We start from the raw sequence: 18,608 nt of genomic DNA, 5'->3' as shown, positions 1-18,608 counted from the left end.
AGCGGCAGACGTCAGCCCGAATGTGTGGCCGAATTGTTGGCGACGCGAGCAAGCGGGTGGGGGGTTGCGGCGAGGTGGGGGCTCGCAATTTTTGGCAAGGGGAGGACGGGCGGGGGGGGGTGATGCCCGCGCAGCCGCTGTTGTGGGTGCTGGCAGCGGAACGTCTCTCGCGCGTAGGTTGCACTGAGACACAAACGCTGCAAGCTGCACACAGATCCTCCCCCCCTACCCCCCTCGTATAGCCTGCAACAGACTGTTGGGTGCAAGTGCTGTTAGCGAGTAGCGCCTATGAAAGCAGGGCACGGTACACGTAGGGGTTGGGTGGCCAGCACCACGCCCGGCCGCCTTTGTCTTCCCAGTGGCGGCGATGTTTACACACCGCACCAAGCACTCGCTGTAGGCTGAGTCGACCTAGGGGAGGCCCAGGACCGATTCGGATAATCGTCACTGGTATTGGCCGTGAGCGCGAATCGAACTCGGGTCGCCGGGTTCGTAGTGCAGCTCGCTAACCACTCGCTCCTCACTTTCCATACACACCCACACAGTGACCCGTATGCTACTCGCACAGAGACCCACGTAGCCACGTGGGGACCCATAGACTCGCCACATACTCATAATAATAGTGCTGGCTGCCGCTGGCCGCCTGTCGTTTTATATGGGCCCTGTGAACCTGTGCCCACACACACAACAGTGCACACATTTTGCTTCACGCATGCTTTGTGTGCATCTCTGTGTCGTAGCAGCGTGACCTTGTTTAAATGGACAAGCTGGGCCATACACGAGCTCACCAGGGGGGTTGGGTTGGGGGGGGCGTTCCCAGTCAATGTTAAAACAAACTTTAAACAAATGTCAAACTCTGAGCAGACTGAGTAACGGTGTAATTTTGCCCCCGTTCGTCGCGCGCACTCTGCCCTGCAGCCCCCCTCGCTACTGCTGTTTAAGCTACGCATATCGTGCCACTGGACTATCACGAATGATAGCTCAACAGAAGTGGCTAATCAGGTGGAAATGCGTTGCAACCAAATGCTCTGAACGCGTGACGTTGATTGTAAGTGTGAATGGGGAGAAAACACTGCAGGACCCGGAGAAAGAAAAATAAATCCACGCGACCACGGGGAGCTAGAGACACGCAAACTCCAAATATACAGCAGGCGTTAGGGGTCGGGATCGAACCCACGACCTCCTGTATACAAGACGAGGTATTTAAGCCACTGTGGCACTGTTAGATATCGTCCCGGCATTCATATCACATTGACTATACCAGCGTGGTGAAGTACGGACAGTAGGAATTTAGAATGTCGGGGGGTGTGGGGTTGGGGAGGGGTGACGCTTCAGCTGTTGAGATGTCGAAGTCGTTTCTTTTACATCGGTCATTTGCGTAGCGGTGGAGGAGCGGTGGCGCAGTGGTTAGCACGCCCGTGGCGCGATGAACCAGAATAGGAATCATCATTATTTTGACTGGAGGAAGCCAACCGCGAGAATCCTAAGTTCTATTCCTGTCCACGCCCATCAGCAGTGCCAACTGAAATCAGAAACCGGTCCTTCCCTTTCTCCCCTTCACCAACTGGCACTGACCAGCGCGGTGAAGTATAGTCTATAAAAATAAACCCACGTGACAATGTCGGTGAATAATTTAATGCACTCAATTTTGAAGAGTGCTTGTAAAGCAGCGTGTAACGTCTCTTCGTGTTGGTTGCGTGACTAAATCACCGGGAATGTGCCCGACACCGTCAGACATCCTAAACTAAGCAGGTTTTTTTTTTGAAACCTGATTAATACTTTGACAGCGTGATGGGCAAAAGAAGGCATTGCAGGAACACATTGTACTGTGGTCCTTTATAATCTGCTGCCCGCCTTCGCCCAACAGCCCGCACTGACTCGCGTGGCGAGCTATGGTCATGAATAACCCCCACGAGCCTTGCAGCGTGGCGAGAGCCTCATCCAGCAGTGGAGAGAGACACACACCAGTGGTGTATGTGTACGCGTGGCGTTCACTTTGCACACGTGATGAGCGTCCCTGTGCGTGCTGCTGTCCGCCACCAGCGTCAGCCTCCTTCCCAGTTCAGCGCAAGCAGCCTCCTTCGATGGCACCTGTTCTACCTGGTGCTCGCTCCTTCTCTTCTGCTGACCCCAAAGGTCTAAAACGGGGCTCTCTCTTCGTCGTTGCCGGCTCAATCTCTCCTGTAACCGGTCCCTTGGTCGGGACATTGCTTCTCTCTCCTCCGGCCCCCATGACCGAGCGTTTCAATGCCTTCCCAAGTTCTTGTCTGCGTGTCGTTCCTGTCGACCTGTTCTCTCAACGCCACATCCCACTCCCGTCCCCCGCTGCCTTCTTGCTCCACGCTCCGGGAACGTCGTTGCCTCTAGACGCTGGTGTGCGGAGGTGAAGACCTCGTCGCGTTTTCTGCTTGTCCAACATCACTCCGTCCTAGCTTGGCTGCAGCCTCGTAACTGGGGTGTTGATTTGCATGACCGATGCTTTCCATCATTTGCCATCAGCGTGCTGTCAATGGAAGTACCGTCCAATTGCTCGCAATAATAATGTATGTATGTTGAACTTCTTTCGCACCGTACGTAGCCAACCTTGCTAATCAGAGGTGCGGGGGTAGAACAACAAACTGAATAATACAGTACAATAATGAGAATAGGTTTTTCTGCCAACAAAACAGGTGTTAAGATGTTAAAACACCAAACTGAAACCTTTTACAAGGAATCACGTCTGCATTAACCACAATGCTTGTGGTCAGAATGCAAACAAAAAAACGTACTCTGATAACACTGGTCAACACACTTTTTCTGGCATAAGGTATTCCAACGGTGTTACGGTGATTTTGGGGTGCTGATTCCAAATCTGGCATCAGTTTTTATCAATCACATGAAGTTTTTGAGATATCAAATATTGCATTTTCAATAAAAACTGCAGAAGAAAAATATTAAATAAATGGATATCTACATAAAATAATATTATAAACACACTATCCTACAAATACAGCACCATATTTTAACACTAATGCAGTCACTGACTCGCAACAATTTGCAATCATAAGTGACGGAGTTAATTTCGGGTAAAATCAATGAAAATGGCATAAAAATGAGATGTGATAGAGCAAATCTGAGATCCGATTTGAAATCAGCACCCTGAAATTAGTCTAAAACAGCTGCAAAAGTCCAGGCGAGAATTTTTTTTTGACCAGTGTAATATATGCATTGTCTTTGAAACTGATTGGTCCACACCAGAGACAGCTTTCTTTTGAGCCGAGTCTCAAAACGGTGTTAGACTAGAGGACGCCAAACGGCGTACAATAATAATGACTTGTGTTCGATAGAGGCAGCCCGGCTTCACGCTGGTGGCCTCTCAAGAGAGGTTTACACGTGGTCAAGCGACATGCACCGCATCTCGCCACAACACACGTGACAGGGCACCCCCAGTGGCAGCTGTCTCTGAGCAGCAGGAACAAGGTGGCACGCAGAACCTGGCCTACCGGCGGACATCTGTCTGCCGGCCGGGGGCGATGATGATAATAATAGTGTAGTAATTATCATTAATGTTGAACACACAGGCTTTCGCGACCAATATTATCGATAATAAAGATTTTTTTTATTAGATTGCGTAAAAATATTCAGAGTAAATCTTGTGGTTTTAGTCTCCAACACACCGGTACACTGAAATAGTGACTAATTGTCACGTTTTGTTTACGTGACAAACCTCACTAATTGGCTGTGTCGGGTGGTGGCGGGTTTAACGACACATTTATATTTACGCGATCTAACCCAAAAACCTCTCGTGTATCTACGCGATCTAAACCAAAAACCTCTCGTGTATCTAAATATAATTATGTAGACACAAATCCCCTCCTTTGGCTTTGCTTCGTTGTTAGTCTCGACCACTGGCTGCTCCACGCCTAGGCAAAACGACAAGTCTCACCCCCAAGCCCACTGACTTTTTCCAAACATTCGATGGCAGCCAAAGGAGAGAGAGGAGACAGAGCGCACGTCCACCACGGAGACAGAGCAACGAAGCCAGCTCCTGCGCAGGTGCTGGATGGATCGTGTCGTCCCGAGGCTGCCCCCGAGCTCCTTCAATTACGCTGAGAAATGTTAAATTGTATTAGAAACGGGGCCCATCGGCTTCCCAGCTTCCAGTCGCATTACTTAATCTCCTTCAGAACGACCGTGCCACATGCGCCGCACACATTAACCGGATTACGGGAGGCTGTGCTTGCGAGAGTGATGATGATGATGACGACTTGGGGTGGGTGGTGGTGCGGATGTGCGTCGAAATTCGCGGGGAGTGACGAGAGTGTTTCTGCCCCCCCCCCCCTCCCCAGCAGAGGACCTGTCACACCGTCGTGACGGGGCACCCTCGGGACCCCCCCGTGGAGGCGCGGGGGGCGGGACGCACGCCGCCTCGTCTAGGGGGGCCCATGGTGGCAGGAGGTTGCTGTCCTTGCCCGAATGGAACGCCACGTCGGAGGAGGAGGAAGAGAAGAACTGCACAGAACCCGGTGAGGCGGCGGCGGCAGTGGTGGCACGTCACTGCAGAGGTCGCAAACGGGTTTTGATTCCTTACCCGTACCGGTACCCGGCCGCACCAGGGTCGCAAACGGGTACCCGTACCCGGCCAGGTATCGGGTAGGGTACGGGTACCCGATTGCGACCTCTGGGATGAAGCCATGTTGCAGGCGCGGGTGTGTTGATTCTAGGATCTTGAATTGTGAGAAGAGACAAGACGTTGGGAAATGAGTGACAAACGGTTACTCACCAGTGACTCACGGCTTACCCTTACCCGTACCCGGCCGCACCAGGGTCGCAAACGGGTACGGGTAGCCGGGTATCGGGTAGGGTACGGGTATCGGGTACCCGATTGCGACCTCTGCGTCACTGTCAGCCACAGCCCATAGCGAGAGGTGTTGCTGGAGTGGTGTGCTGGGTGCCAAAGAATTTCCCGGGTCGCCGACCTGCGCAGATCGCGGCTGAAATCAAGCGCCGGCCTCAGGTGGCGAGGGAAGTGTGAACCGGCATTGCCCCAACCATGTCCTCCATCAAACCCACACTGATCAGCTCGGTGGGAGAAGTATGGCCACATAGCCCTTGTGACTGACACGACACGAGGTGGGGAAAGTCGTCACCCAAAGTGGACCAAGAATGGTCGTCATGGATGCGGTGTCGGTTTTTGTTCAGCTCGCACGGGGTGGAAATCCTCCGTTCTCGTGGCAGGAGCCAGGCCGCCGTTTGTGGCGCAACTTGTGTGGGGTGGTTTGGTTGCCCGTGTGGGCGGTGGGGGAGGAGGTGGGGGGAGGGGTTAGCCGAGCGATTTCTTTTCTTCCTTCCCAGGGCTAATGCAACTTGAGCCTTGCAGGCACACACGGGGCCGCTCCCGTCATCACGAGTTTCAATAAATGTTTCTCAGACTCCCGTCAGATTTGAAAGCTGACATCGGACAACAACAAAAAATGCGAATCGCCCAGAGGAGACGTCCACATGACGTTGGGCCCAACCGTTGTTCGATTTCATTCCAATTACTCTTACGGTTATTTACATCATCATTATCATTCTTTATTGTTTGAACACTCATCCATTGCGCTCGCCCCCGTCACTGCCGTGGGGGACACTGGACCATCCGTCCGTGTTGACTTGCCGTGCTGTCCACATCGTTGGGATGGAAATGTCGAATCCGGCACGGAATGCGTAATGCGGAGGGGGGGGGGGTGGGGGGGGACGATTTGAATAATAATGACGCACCGCATCGCAGTACATGGGTGGATCTACAATTTGCGGGAGATGGGGGGAACCCCCACCCCAGGAACCCCCCCGATTCCCGCCCCCAACCCCCGCTCTCCGGCCACCCCTATCGCCCGGTGGGAGAAGCGGAGGCTTTGAGAGCTCAGAGCGCACGTGTGTTTAACAGATGAAATTGATGATTCGCACGGCCCGCCTGTCAATCCGCTGCTGGCCGATGGCGCCTTTCTTCTCCATGTCAGTCGCGGAGGGGGGGACTGTTTGAACCATACTTCGCTGTGCTGGTCAGCCTGCGATCGGCGGCGTTGGATGGAGGCGTTTGTCGGTCAGGTGGAGGAAGGCCTCTCATTGGCGCGGCCTCACAACGGCGATGAGCGTCGTGCTGTACCATCACGGTGGCGAGATGTTAACTACCTCGCCTGACATACAGGAGGTCGTGGGTTCAATCTCGACACTGACAGTACCTGCAGTTTATTTGGTCGTGTGGATTTTTCTCCGGGTCCTCCGGTTTGTCTCTCCACGTTTAGAATCAACGTGTGTTTGGAGTATTTGGCCGATGTAAATCTGCCTATGTGGATGAGATACTTCGTTGAGCTATTGTTTGTGGCCAGGTCCGATTCTGAAAAGAGCTATGGAGCTCGGTGTGCCTTACCTGGTGAAAAATACAACGTAAAAATGGATTGGGTTTACACACGAGTGATCGTTGCCCACTCCTGGGAAAACCTGGCAGGACCCTCCTGGAAGCGAGACTTGAGACTCTCCTGGGTAAACAAGCGGCGTCGTAGCAATGATGATAAAAAAATACATGAGAGAAAAACGGCGGGGGGGGGGGGGGGGCTGGAGAACACGGGGAAAACCGGGTGAGGACAAAGAGCGAACTTCATCACTTAATGACCTCCACCAAAGTGAACATCGTCCATTAATGACCTCCACCAAAGCGAACATTGTCCATTAATGACCTTCCACCAAAGCGAACATCGTCAATTAATGACCTCCACCAAAGCGAACATCGTCCATTAATGACATCCACCAAAGCGAACATCGTCAATTAATGACCTCCACCAAAGTGAACATCGTCCATTAATGACCTTCCACCAAAGCGAACATCGTCCATTAATGACCTCCACCAAAGTGAACATCGTCCATTAATGACCTTCCACCAAAGCGAACATCGTCAATTAATGACCTCCACCAAAGCGAACATCGTCCATTAATGACCTTCCACCAAAGCGAACATCGTCCATTAATGACCTTCCACCAAAGCGAACATCGTCCATTAATGACCTTCCACCAAAGCGAACATCGTCCATTAATGACCTTCCACCAAAGCGAACATCGTCCATTAATGACCTCCACCAAAGCGAACATCGTCCATTAATGACCTTCCACCAAAGTGAACATCGTCCATTAATGACCTTCCACCAAAGCGAAAATCGTCCATTAATGACCTTCCATCAAAGCGAACATCGTCCATTAATGACCTTCCACCAAAGCGAACATCGTCAATTAATGACCTTCCACCAAAGCGAACATCGTCAATTAATGACCTTCCACCAAAGTGAACATCGTCCATTAATGACCTTCCACCAAAGCGAACATCGTCCATTAATGACCTTCCACCAAAGCGAACATCGTCAATTAATGACCTTCCACCAAAATGAACATCGTCCATTAATGACCTTCCACCAAAGTGAACATCGTCCATTAATGACCTTCCACCAAAGTGAACATCGTCCATTAATGACCTTCCACCAAAGTGAACATCGTCCATTAATGACTTTCCACCAAAGTGAACATCGTCCATTAATGACCTTCCACCAAAGCGAACATCGTCAATTAATGACTTTTCACCAGAGCGAACATCGTCAATTAATGACTTTCCACCAAAGCGAACATAGTCAATTAATGACCTTTCACCAAAGCGAACATCGTCAATTAATGACCTTCCACCAAAGTGAACATCGTCCATTAATGACCTTCCACCAAAGCGAACATCGTCAATTAATGACCTTCCACCAAAGTGAACATCGTCCATTAATGACCTTCCACCAAAGTGAACATCGTCCATTAATGACCTTCCACCAAAGTGAACATCGTCCATGAATGACTTTCCACCAAAGCGAACATCGTCCATTAATGACCTTCCACCAAAGCAAACATCGTCCATTAATGACCTCCACCAAAGCGAACATCGTCCATTAATGACCTTCCACCAAAGTGAACATCGTCCATTAATGACCTTCCACCAAAGCGAAAATCGTCCATTAATGACCTTCCATCAAAGCGAACATCGTCCATTAATGACCTTCCACCAAAGCGAACATCGTCAATTAATGACCTTCCACCAAAGCGAACATCGTCAATTAATGACCTTCCACCAAAGTGAACATCGTCCATTAATGACCTTCCACGAAAGCGAACATCGTCCATTAATGACCTTCCACCAAAGCGAACATCGTCAATTAATGATCTTCCACCAAAATGAACATCGTCCATTAATGACCTTCCACCAAAGTGAACATCGTCCATTAATGACCTTCCACCAAAGCGAACATCGTCCATTAATGACCTTCCATCAAAGCGAACATCGTCCATTAATGACCTTCCACCAAAGCGAACATCGTCAATTAATGACCTTCCACCAAAGCGAACATCGTCAATTAATGACCTTCCACCAAAGTGAACATCGTCCATTAATGACCTTCCACCAAAGCGAACATCGTCCATTAATGACCTTCCACCAAAGCGAACATCGTCAATTAATGACCTTCCACCAAATGAACATCGTCCATTAATGACCTTCCACCAAAGTGAACATCGTCCATTAATGACCTTCCACCAAAGTGAACATCGTCCATTAATGACCTTCCACCAAAGTGAACATCGTCCATTAATGACCTTCCACCAAAGTGAACATCGTCCATTAATAACCTTCCACCAAAGCGAACATCGTCAATTAATGACCTTCCACCAAAATGAACATCGTCCATTAATGACCTTCCACCAAAGTGAACATCGTCCATTAATGACCTTCCACCAAAGTGAACATCGTCCATTAATGACCTTCCACCAAAGTGAACATCGTCCATTAATGACCTTCCACCAAAGTGAACATCGTCCATTAATGACCTTCCACCAAAGCGAACATCGTCAATTAATGACCTTCCACCAGAGCGAACATCGTCAATTAATGACTTTCCACCAAAGCGAACATCGTCAATTAATGACCTTCCACCAGAGCGAACATCGTCAATTAATGACTTTCCACCAAAGCGAACATCGTCAATTTATGACCTTCCACGAAAGTGAACATCGTCCATTAATGACCTTCCACCAAAGTGAACATCGTCCATTAATGACCTTCCACCAAAGTGAACATCGTCCATTAATGACCTTCCACCAAAGTGAACATCGTCCATTAATGACTTTCCACCAAAGCGAACATCGTCAATTAATGACCTTCCACCAAAGCGAACATCGTCCATTAATGACTTTCCACCAAAGTGAACATCGTCCATTAATGACCTTCCACCAAAGTGAACATCGTCCATTAATGACCTTCCACCAAAGTGAACATCGTCCATTAATGACTTTCCACCAAAGTGAACATCGTCCATTAATGACCTTCCACCAAAGCGAACATCGTCCATTAATGACTTTCCACCAAAGCGAACATCGTCAATTAATGACCTTCCACCAAAGCGAACATCGTCCATTAATGACCTTCCACCAAAGCGAACATCGTCCATTAATGACCTTCCACCAAAGTGAACATCGTCCATTAATGACCTTCCAACAAAGCGAACATCGTCCATTAATGACCTTCCACCAAAGCGAACATCGTCCATTAATGACCTCCACCAAAGCGAACATCGTCCATTAATGACCTTCCACCAAAGCGAACATCGTCCATTAATGACCTTCCACCAAAGCGAACATCATCCATTAATGACCTTCCACCAAAGTGAACATCGTCCATTAATGACCTTCCACCAAAGCGAACATCGTCCATTAATGACCTTCCACCAAAGCGAACATCGTCCATTAATGACCTTCCACCAAAGCGAACATCGTCCATTAATGACCTTCCACCAAAGCGAACATCATCCATTAATGACCTTCCACCAAAGTGAACATCGTCCATTAATGACCTTCCACCAAAGCGAACATCGTCCATTAATGACCTTCCACCAAAGCGAACATCGTCCATTAATGACCTTCCACCAAAGCGAACATCGTCCATTAATGACCTTCCACTAAAGCGAACATCGTGGCGTTGGGTCCCCTGTTGCCCGGCCAACACGGCACGGCGTTAGGCTCGGCGGCGGTTTAATTATTTCGGCACCGACGCGATGGATAAATATGGGGGGGGGGGGGGGGGGGGAGGGGGCCTAACTGAAGGGAAGCTATTTGAATATCAAATCGCGCTCTTTCAATACTTAAATTAATCCAAATTTATATTTGCACTCCGCCGTGGCGCCTACGACCGCGAGCACATCTGAACCCCCCACCCACCCACCTACCCCCCCCCCCCCGGGAAAAAATGTCCGTGTACAGTAGCTGTCAAAATGCGTTACTTTGATTCGTCGTAACGTGGCAGTCGGTGCAGGCAGAGCAGAAAATAGCGCAGAGGATGAGACGGCGTCGTTGGCGGCGCCTCTTAAGATTTGCCGGGGGAGGGGAAAAAAATGGGACGAAGCAAACGGAGTTCTTGTGACCACCGCCCACCAACTCCCCAAGTCTTGTGATGCGGACATTCTGGGTGGAATGATTCACAACTTCCACACCCCCCCCCCCCCCCATGATTTTATGAATTGTCACGATTCTGGGGTCGCTACGCGAATAGTCGCAGCGACCCCGGAAAGGGCGATGGGCTAGTGCAGCAACACAAATCCATTCCGTACAGATTAAATACATCCTGAAGCGTGCCGATGTATACCCGCGGGATTCCGTACGTACGGGGATGACTGACTGATTTATTTAATCGGGAGTCACTGCCTGTTCCGTACAACTGTTGATTTGTGTTTTTTTTTACCCTACCGTTTTTAGTAAAAAAACTTGTTGATCTTGGCCAAACGATCACAGCATTTTCGTCTGCCTGCAATGAGGCATGCCTGCCCGCCTGATGCCTTTCAACTGCATTCCCACAGTCCGATTACAGGGTGCGCATTTCCTGCGCACGCAGAAAAGACGAACAAATTACAACGAGCAAATGAAGAAATTGCCTTTTTTTTTGTTAACGGTCGTCAATACCCAGAGGTCGGGTGGAGTTGTAGGAATTGAATCCCGGGGTCCGCGCGATAAGCATGCGAGTCGGGTGGACACTGCCTTTGCTTGTGGGAGGATCGAGGGTCGTGGCGCGTGACCCACCTCGTCCCCCCCCCCCCCCTCACGTGGGCTTATTACCGAGGGGGCGGGTGATGACGGCGCCACGGGGGGGGAGGGGGGGAGAGATCCCACGGCCGCGTGGCCGTCGAGAGTGAGCGCGGTTCCTCGGCCAGACGGCTGTCAGCAGCGAATCCCTGGGGTCCCTTGTCGTTTTTTTTGTTCTCCATCTTCTCAAAATAGGTTGCCTGTTGTCACATGTTTGATGGCCACTCCAACCTACTTGCTTGTTCATCAATTAATTCAGTTGTTTACGGAGCGAGTGCCGTTACACATGCACGCCTAGAACAACTGATACACCGCATGGGGTTTCTTTATATATAATGTATAAAATGTCCTCCGGCTGAACGTCAGGTCCTCGGAGCCACGCGGCAGGCAGCCAGATCTTCATCGCCGTGGGATATGAAAATAGGGCCCGTTGCCCGAATCGTTGACCGTTAAATAATTTTTATTTTGAAGGCCACGCGGCGTTATTGACGGATGTGCGGGGTGTTGTTGTTGTTTGTGTGCTTGTGCACAACTGCCAATGGAGCAGCAGCAGCAGCATCATCATAAAACAATGTAGTTTTCGCTGAAGCTGGGAGGTAAAATGTGAACTTCTGTATGGTTTTACTTTGTGCTGTGCTGCACGAGATGGTGAACGGATCCTGCCGGTCACGTTTGGACACGTTGACAAAGACAAAGATCCCCCGTATAGCCTTTACAGATGTTTTGGGGGCCAGTGCTGTTTGCGAGCACCTACAATGGCCGGCACACGAGGGGCCGTGGGTGGCCAAAAACCATGCCCGGGCCACCTTTGACCCCCACATCGCACCAGGTACAAATTTTTTTAGTCCACCTAGGGGGGGAGGGGGGAGGCCCACGACCAGTTCAGAGAATCATCGCTGGTGGTGGCCTTAGCGCAGCACACTAACCGTTGCGCTAGATTAACAGCGCTGGTTTCACAGGCATGGCTCTGCTGATGGGATGCACGAAGTCGAAGCCGGGTGGAGGCTTCACCTGCCTAAACAAAGGCCGCCATTAAATATTTGTTCCGGAAGGCCCACAGGGTGACGGACTGACAAAATACTTATATATTAATGACTCGACTGATTTCTGTCTGTTTATATATTTATGTATTACCCACAATACTCCACAATGATGCATAATGAGTCTTTAAACGGGGACAAAGTGTTTAGACAATGTCATGTCTAATGGGCTTACGAGGGCCCGTTGGCCAACACGCTGTTGCCAACAGTAATTTGTATTTAAAACGCAGGTAAATATTGTTAAATATTGATAGGATACCTCCTCGGAAGAAAGGGGAAAGTGCCATGGCGTCTCCAGACCATTTGTCCGTGAGCATTGCCTCCTTTTTAAATCCTTTATATTAAGTTCGCTTGCGTGCTTGCTTGCTTGCTTACGACCGTGCAAATCTTTCGGTCGTTTTTTAACCCACTTCCCGTGATCCAATCGAGCTGACATTTTGCACACAGACTCGTTGTGCGAGACAATTAATGTTCGTGAAATTTTTTTTCAAAAATTTTACACTGTTTAGGGAAAACAAATTAAATATTTAATTACCAATTGCTTAATACTGGCAGACAATCATCTGGCCCATAGGTGGCAGCCATCTCAAGCCAGAGGACGAGAAGACTCTAGCCGCCACGCATATAAAGGATTTATAGTGAAAAACTTTGTTTTTACGGGTTATACTTTTGACATTCACGAATCCTGAGCCAGTGCTGGAAAACTCCACATTCCTGTGGCGGAGACCAGTCTCTGTGTCAGACATTCAAACAACTGTTTGAATCTCCAACCAAAGCGGCACACTCGTTCTGCTCGCCTTGACGATGGGACGATGGGCCGAGTTCTCCTCAACGGCAAGGGTTTTGAATTCGCCAGCTTTCACATTGCAAACTGCTCGCTTGCTGCCCGAGCGCCGACACCTTGTTACGATGCGTGTGCGTGGCATCGGCTAAAGGAATACAGTCGGCGCATTGAAACGACCGAGCGACTGACAACGCTTCAATTATTAAAAGCACGCAAACAACGCAGCGCCCGGTGCCAGCCAGGACTTTTGTTCGGCGCTGAAGCCCAGGGGTGCTCAGGCGCCGCCACCGTCACACCCGCCGCCGTCGTCGCCGCCGTGGAATTGCGTCCTCGTGATCCGCCGCGGGCGTTCGAGAGGACGGGGGGCCTTGGTGGCGCGGCCGCGCCGTCCCGTGGGATCGCTCTCGTCGCTTGTGAGCGAGGGTTTGGAGGGGGGGGGGGTGAAAAATCTTCGGCCTCCGTGTCGGTAGGCGTTGACGCGTCCGTCTGTCGGTCGGTGTCAACCCTGGGTACTGATGTTTGCGGCCGAAATTCCGCGTGGTGTTATTGGTGTCGTCATCGTCATCGACAACGATAGACTGAGACGATGACTACAAAGATATATATGTTATTTAAAATGCCAACTGAATTGGCGCTGAACAGTGAGAGTGGGAGGTTTGGGGTCGAGGTATTTTTCAGCGGGGTGGTGAGGGTCGGTGTGGGGAGACGATGCACTCTGCGTATATCTGTCTGTGGGTATCGGCTCGAGGTTTCTGAGCTTGACAGCAGCAGAGCTTTATTTCAGCCGGATCTGTCAGGCATCGACGATCGCTGTGGCGAGATGCTGCTAACTACTTCTTCTTGTATACAGGAGGTCGTAGGTTTGATCCCGACTCTGACGCCTGTATATTTGGAGTTTTCACGTTCTCCCCGTGATCGCGTGAATTTTTCTCCGGATCCTCAGGTATTTTTCCCCCACATTCATAAACGTGCGTTCAGAGTATTTGGCTGCTATACATTTCCACGTGATAAGCCACTTCGTTGAGCTATCATTCTTGGCCAAATCGCTTCTTAAAAAGAGCTACATAGCTCAGTGGGCCTTACTTGGTAAAATAAATTTTTTTAAATATTTTTTAAGTTTATTGTTTTTTTCCCGTGCCGGATTTCGCCCACACCAGCGTAGTTCTCAGTTCTCCATTCGTTAAAGTAATTGTTGTCGATAGCTCCGTCGATTATCAGTCAAATCGTCTCGATTCATACTCAGGTAATCACGGATTTGCAGCTGGTCTCACCTCCGTTCCCCACGTGTGCCGCTGGACGGTAGGTGATTGTCGCGGCTTGGTGATTCGTCGGGTTGAGCATGGCTTGAAGGCGTTTTTTTCTGCATTCCGGGTAGGCAGCGTGTTGGTCGGTCGCACTTCGTAAATGGGTCAGAGTCATTGACCACAAGGAAAGTATTTAATTACAAATTTTCGTGGCATAATTGGCTTGATTGACTAATTACCCCGGCTCGATTCCAGTGGACCAGCGATTCGGAATATTGTTGGGCGAGAAATTGAGCCCCGGCTGCTGACCGTCTGATGGGCAGCACTTCCTGCCCGGCACAAACTCTCGTGATCCATCCAGCAGTGGACAGATCATGTACTAAGACGACAACGTGGAACGCATGAACCCGAAGTATTATGTCGACCGAGTTGAGCGAAGATTTGCGTGGCACCCAATTTGATTAGTTTTCACCGAATTGTATTTGTTGTGTGTGCGGTGGGGGGGCAGGGGGGAAGGTTTTTTTGAGGGGGGATTGGAGGGCGACGTGACGTGAAGGGGGGGGCACGTGACGTGGAGGGGGGGTTGGAGGGGCACGTGACGTGGAGGGGGGGGTTGGAGGGGCACGTGGGGGTGGTTGGGGGGCACGTGGTGGGGGGTTGGGGGGGCACGTGGGGGGGGGGGGCATGTCCGCGAGCAGGTGGAAGGTTTATTTGTTGAGATTTCCACCGACTGTACCCAATATTGCGGTACAGGGATCAAAGAGTTTTTATTTTCAAGGTCAATAAGAGGGAGAGGGGGGGGCGTCGGTGGGGGGGGGGGGAAGCCACGCAGTGCCACCGCAGATGGTTTTTATTATTTTTAATTTTCAACCAAATGCGTGGTGATGCTGCTGCCGGGCTGGTATCGGCCATCGTCTCTCTGCACGGTGGGGTGAGGGATGGGGGTTTGGTAATCAAAAGCAGCATCGCGATGCTACGACTCCATACGTTCGTCGTTAACACTGCGTGTGGCCTTAAAAGGAAGAAAGAAATCCAATGGGGCGACGTTTCAGGCAATAGTCCTACTTCACAAAAGCCTAAAATGCGCGTTTCTGTGCTATGAAGAACGATGGTTTCCCTAAACGTCGCCTATTTTTATATGTTTCCTATCAAGGCCACACACACTTGTTGTTGATGACGCACGCGTGTTTATTGTTGTCGTTTGTGCGCCACTGCCAATGCAGCACAGCGGCATCACCAAATCTTCACTTGCTTTCAAGAGCACATTGGACTGGTGCAGGGCACTCCAGACATCGTCGACGGCGTTGAATCCGGTCGCGAAAAGTCTCGATCCGCCGGTGAGCCGCTGGTGGCTTTGAGTGTCTATGCGTGTTGAACTTCTTTCACACAGCACGTAGCCAGCCGTGCTAATCGGAGGTGCGGGGGAAGGACGACAGACTAAAACACACGGAAGCATTTCTAAAGGAGGAGTCAGAATTGGGACGGTACCGCGCCATACGTTGGCTGGGTATCGATCGCACCTCCGTAGACGTGTGACGATCGTATCGGCGGGTGGAGGGATAACGACGACACGAATTTTGGCGAGAAACTACCACGTGACCTGACCCAAGACGCGTAACGGATCGTGGTGTGTCGGCTGCGAAATACTCGGCGTAAGTTGGCGTACCAATGCGCTCCGAACAGAGACCGCTTTTCTATTGCAGCATTGTTGCCTCTTGTGACCTTGTACAGACCTGGACACTGATGGAGGGATCGTGATTTGTAGTTTTTAAGTGCACGACGAACCATGGAGAGATGCATATAAGTTAACCTAAACCATTTTTTTTATTTTACCAGGTAAGGCCCACTGGGCTGTGTAGCTCTTTTTCAGAAACGACCTGGCCACAAATGATAGCTCAACGAAGTGTGCGTATGTACTGTATGTTGGACTTCTTTCGCACCGTACGTGGCCAACCGTGCTAATCGGAAGTAGCTTATCACGTGGACATTTGTAGTGGACAAATACTGCAAATGCATCGTTGATTTTAAATGTCGAGGAAAAAACGGGAGGACCAGGAGAACAATCCACACGACCACGGGGAGAACATGCAAACTCCAAATATACAGCAGGCGTCAGGGTCAGAATCGAACCCACGACCTCCTGTATACAAGGCGGGGGAGATGACATCTCGCCACCATGCCACCCCGTGACATGCTTGGAATGGCGTCGTATTTTGTGGAAGTGCAGTTAGTGAGTTCGGGCTGGGCGAGTCACTGGAAGGACAGATGGCTGACGGCCAAGACTGTTAATGGAATGGCAGTCAAAGTGGACGATAGCTCTGAGAGCACGTCGTCCGCGGAGATGGAGCAATGAAATCGGCTCGTGCGCGGAAGCGAAGATGGATCGTGATTTTGCAGGACCGCGAGGAGAGATGGCCACGGCGAAGGGAGGCCTTGATCCAGCTGGAGATGGAGCACGGCCGCCGATGATGATGATGATGAACGGTTGTTACCGTTAGTTTGGAAGTTTAACAGAACGGAGTTTAGTTTTTACGGCCGAACTAGCAGCGATGGAAAGTTTGGCAAATATGAGCGCGAGGTCAGGTGCTGCAGGTGTCGTCATTTTTGGCGCCCGACTGTTGGGCCACCCGAACTCCTCAATAAATCACTCTGCGGTGTTTGCCGGCACAGCTGCTGCACTGTGAGTGGGGGGAGTCTCGTGAGGTCACCCATCGATACCGCTCACAGGAGCCCACAACAGCAGAGAGGACCACGTCTCGTTTGACTACCACGTTCAGAATCTTTAATTTTAACAGAATCATTATTTATCCTGGCCGGGGGGGGGGGGGGGGGGGCGGGATCTGATGAGCTATGAAGCTCTTTTTCACAGATGGGGTCAGAAAGTTACAAAGGCAGACGCTGCAAAAAGCGATCGGAGTGCAAAGTAAAGAAAAGGAAAGCAAATCTCTAAAAATAAATATGTAAAATATTAAAGGTATTTTAGTTCAAATTATAAAGTACACCAATTCCCAAGCTTGGACAAGGCAGCAAAGCAACAGCAAGACAACAGTCACGGGACCACAGCAAGACAATGACACACAGTCCCGATTTAAAGCTTTCGTGACTGCAGGGATTCATCTTCTTGGTTCTTTCGGTAAAGTCACATAGAAGGGAAGTAATAAAATAATAAAAATAAAACATAATAAAATAAAATAATTCTCACGACGTTTCGGCTACTTGCGTTGTAGCCGAAACGTCGTGAGAATTATTTTATTTTATTATGTTTTATTTTTATTATTTTATTACTTCCCTTCTACGTGACTTTACCGAAAGAACCAAGAAGACACACAGTCCCTCTATACAATCGCACATTAAAATGGAACTATTGCTACACGGGTGAAATTACAAATCACATCTTGCAAACGCAGTTGTATCCAGCACTATTCTGCTTCGGCAATGCTGAAATTATGCGAAATAATAATAATTATATCAGGCTGCCAGTAGTTGTTTAGCCTCGGGCACCCCCGGTGGCAACTATCATTGTGATGCACACATCTGCCAGTGGTGTGGTCCAGCCTATGGCGGCACCCCCCTCATCTCGGATCTCAAAGCGCTGGACGAGATGCAGCAGAAGCGGCAGCAGCAGAAGAAACTGGGCATAAAAATAACTGACGGTTAGCAATTGCTACCGCGGGGAAAATGGTGAGAAAGAAAAAAGAAAAAAAACACGTTGAAATAAAAAAAAATCTCAAATCAAATTGGGAAATGGGCCGGGCCTGTCACAGAAGCCACCGCCGGGTGAGTGCACAGGGGACCTGTTCCAAATGCGGCGCCGCAGAACAGAGCTGCTTCGATGTGCGAATCGTAAATAAATAAATAGATAAATAAGTAAATAAATAACCCCGGCTTTGATGCCGGTGCCACCGGGGTCCCTACACCGGGGTCCATAAGACCGGGGTCCCTAAGACCGGGGTCCCTACACCGCCTCTTCAGCCGCCACCGCAGCGCAGTGCAGCGTCGTGTTCCGGCGACGCTGCCACCGTCGCGAGACCGTCGCCCCCGGCGGCTCTCGGGGTGATCGCCGCTCGTCAAGCGGCCCCCCTCGTGTGCCGCAACCCGCCCGGAGGCCCTTCGCTCCGCAGGAGTCGCTTTACTTGAATTGCAATCGGCTCGACTTGTTCTCGCGGGGTCAAGGCGAAGGCGCAGCCCTGCAAACAGCCCGCTACTGTGGAGGAAGAGGGCCTCCACGAAAACCATCAGAATCAGAATCTTTATTCGGGCTGGAGGAATCCGATGAGCTGTGAAGCTCTTTTTGATCACAGATGCCCAGTAGGGGGGCGAGTCGGCGATTTAGAACAAAGGCAAAGAAACCCGAAGGAAGCGCTGGAGAGAGGGAGCTCCTCCGCAAGGTATTTTGGCCGACTCTTCGACGCTGGTCTTGGAAGATGG

General features: G+C 50.3%; 1 protein-coding gene across 1 annotated transcript in view; it reads left to right on the top strand.

Moving 5' to 3' along the window:
• The window catches only part of LOC133342348 (sodium/potassium/calcium exchanger 3-like), a 140,746-nt gene that overhangs the window by 1,688 nt on the left and 120,450 nt on the right, over positions 1-18,608 (top strand). The window contains 1 exon segment of the mRNA XM_061551455.1: positions 4,332-4,505. Within this exon segment, the coding sequence (XP_061407439.1) occupies positions 4,332-4,505 (174 nt within the window).

The sequence above is a fragment of the Lethenteron reissneri genome, chromosome 14, assembly GCF_015708825.2.
Source record: "Lethenteron reissneri isolate LAM-NWPU_2019-01 chromosome 14, ASM1570882v1, whole genome shotgun sequence".
NCBI classification, from domain to species: Eukaryota; Metazoa; Chordata; class Hyperoartia; order Petromyzontiformes; family Petromyzontidae; genus Lethenteron; species Lethenteron reissneri.
Note: the sequence above shows the minus strand (reverse complement) of the source record. Positions and strands in the feature narration are given on the sequence as shown.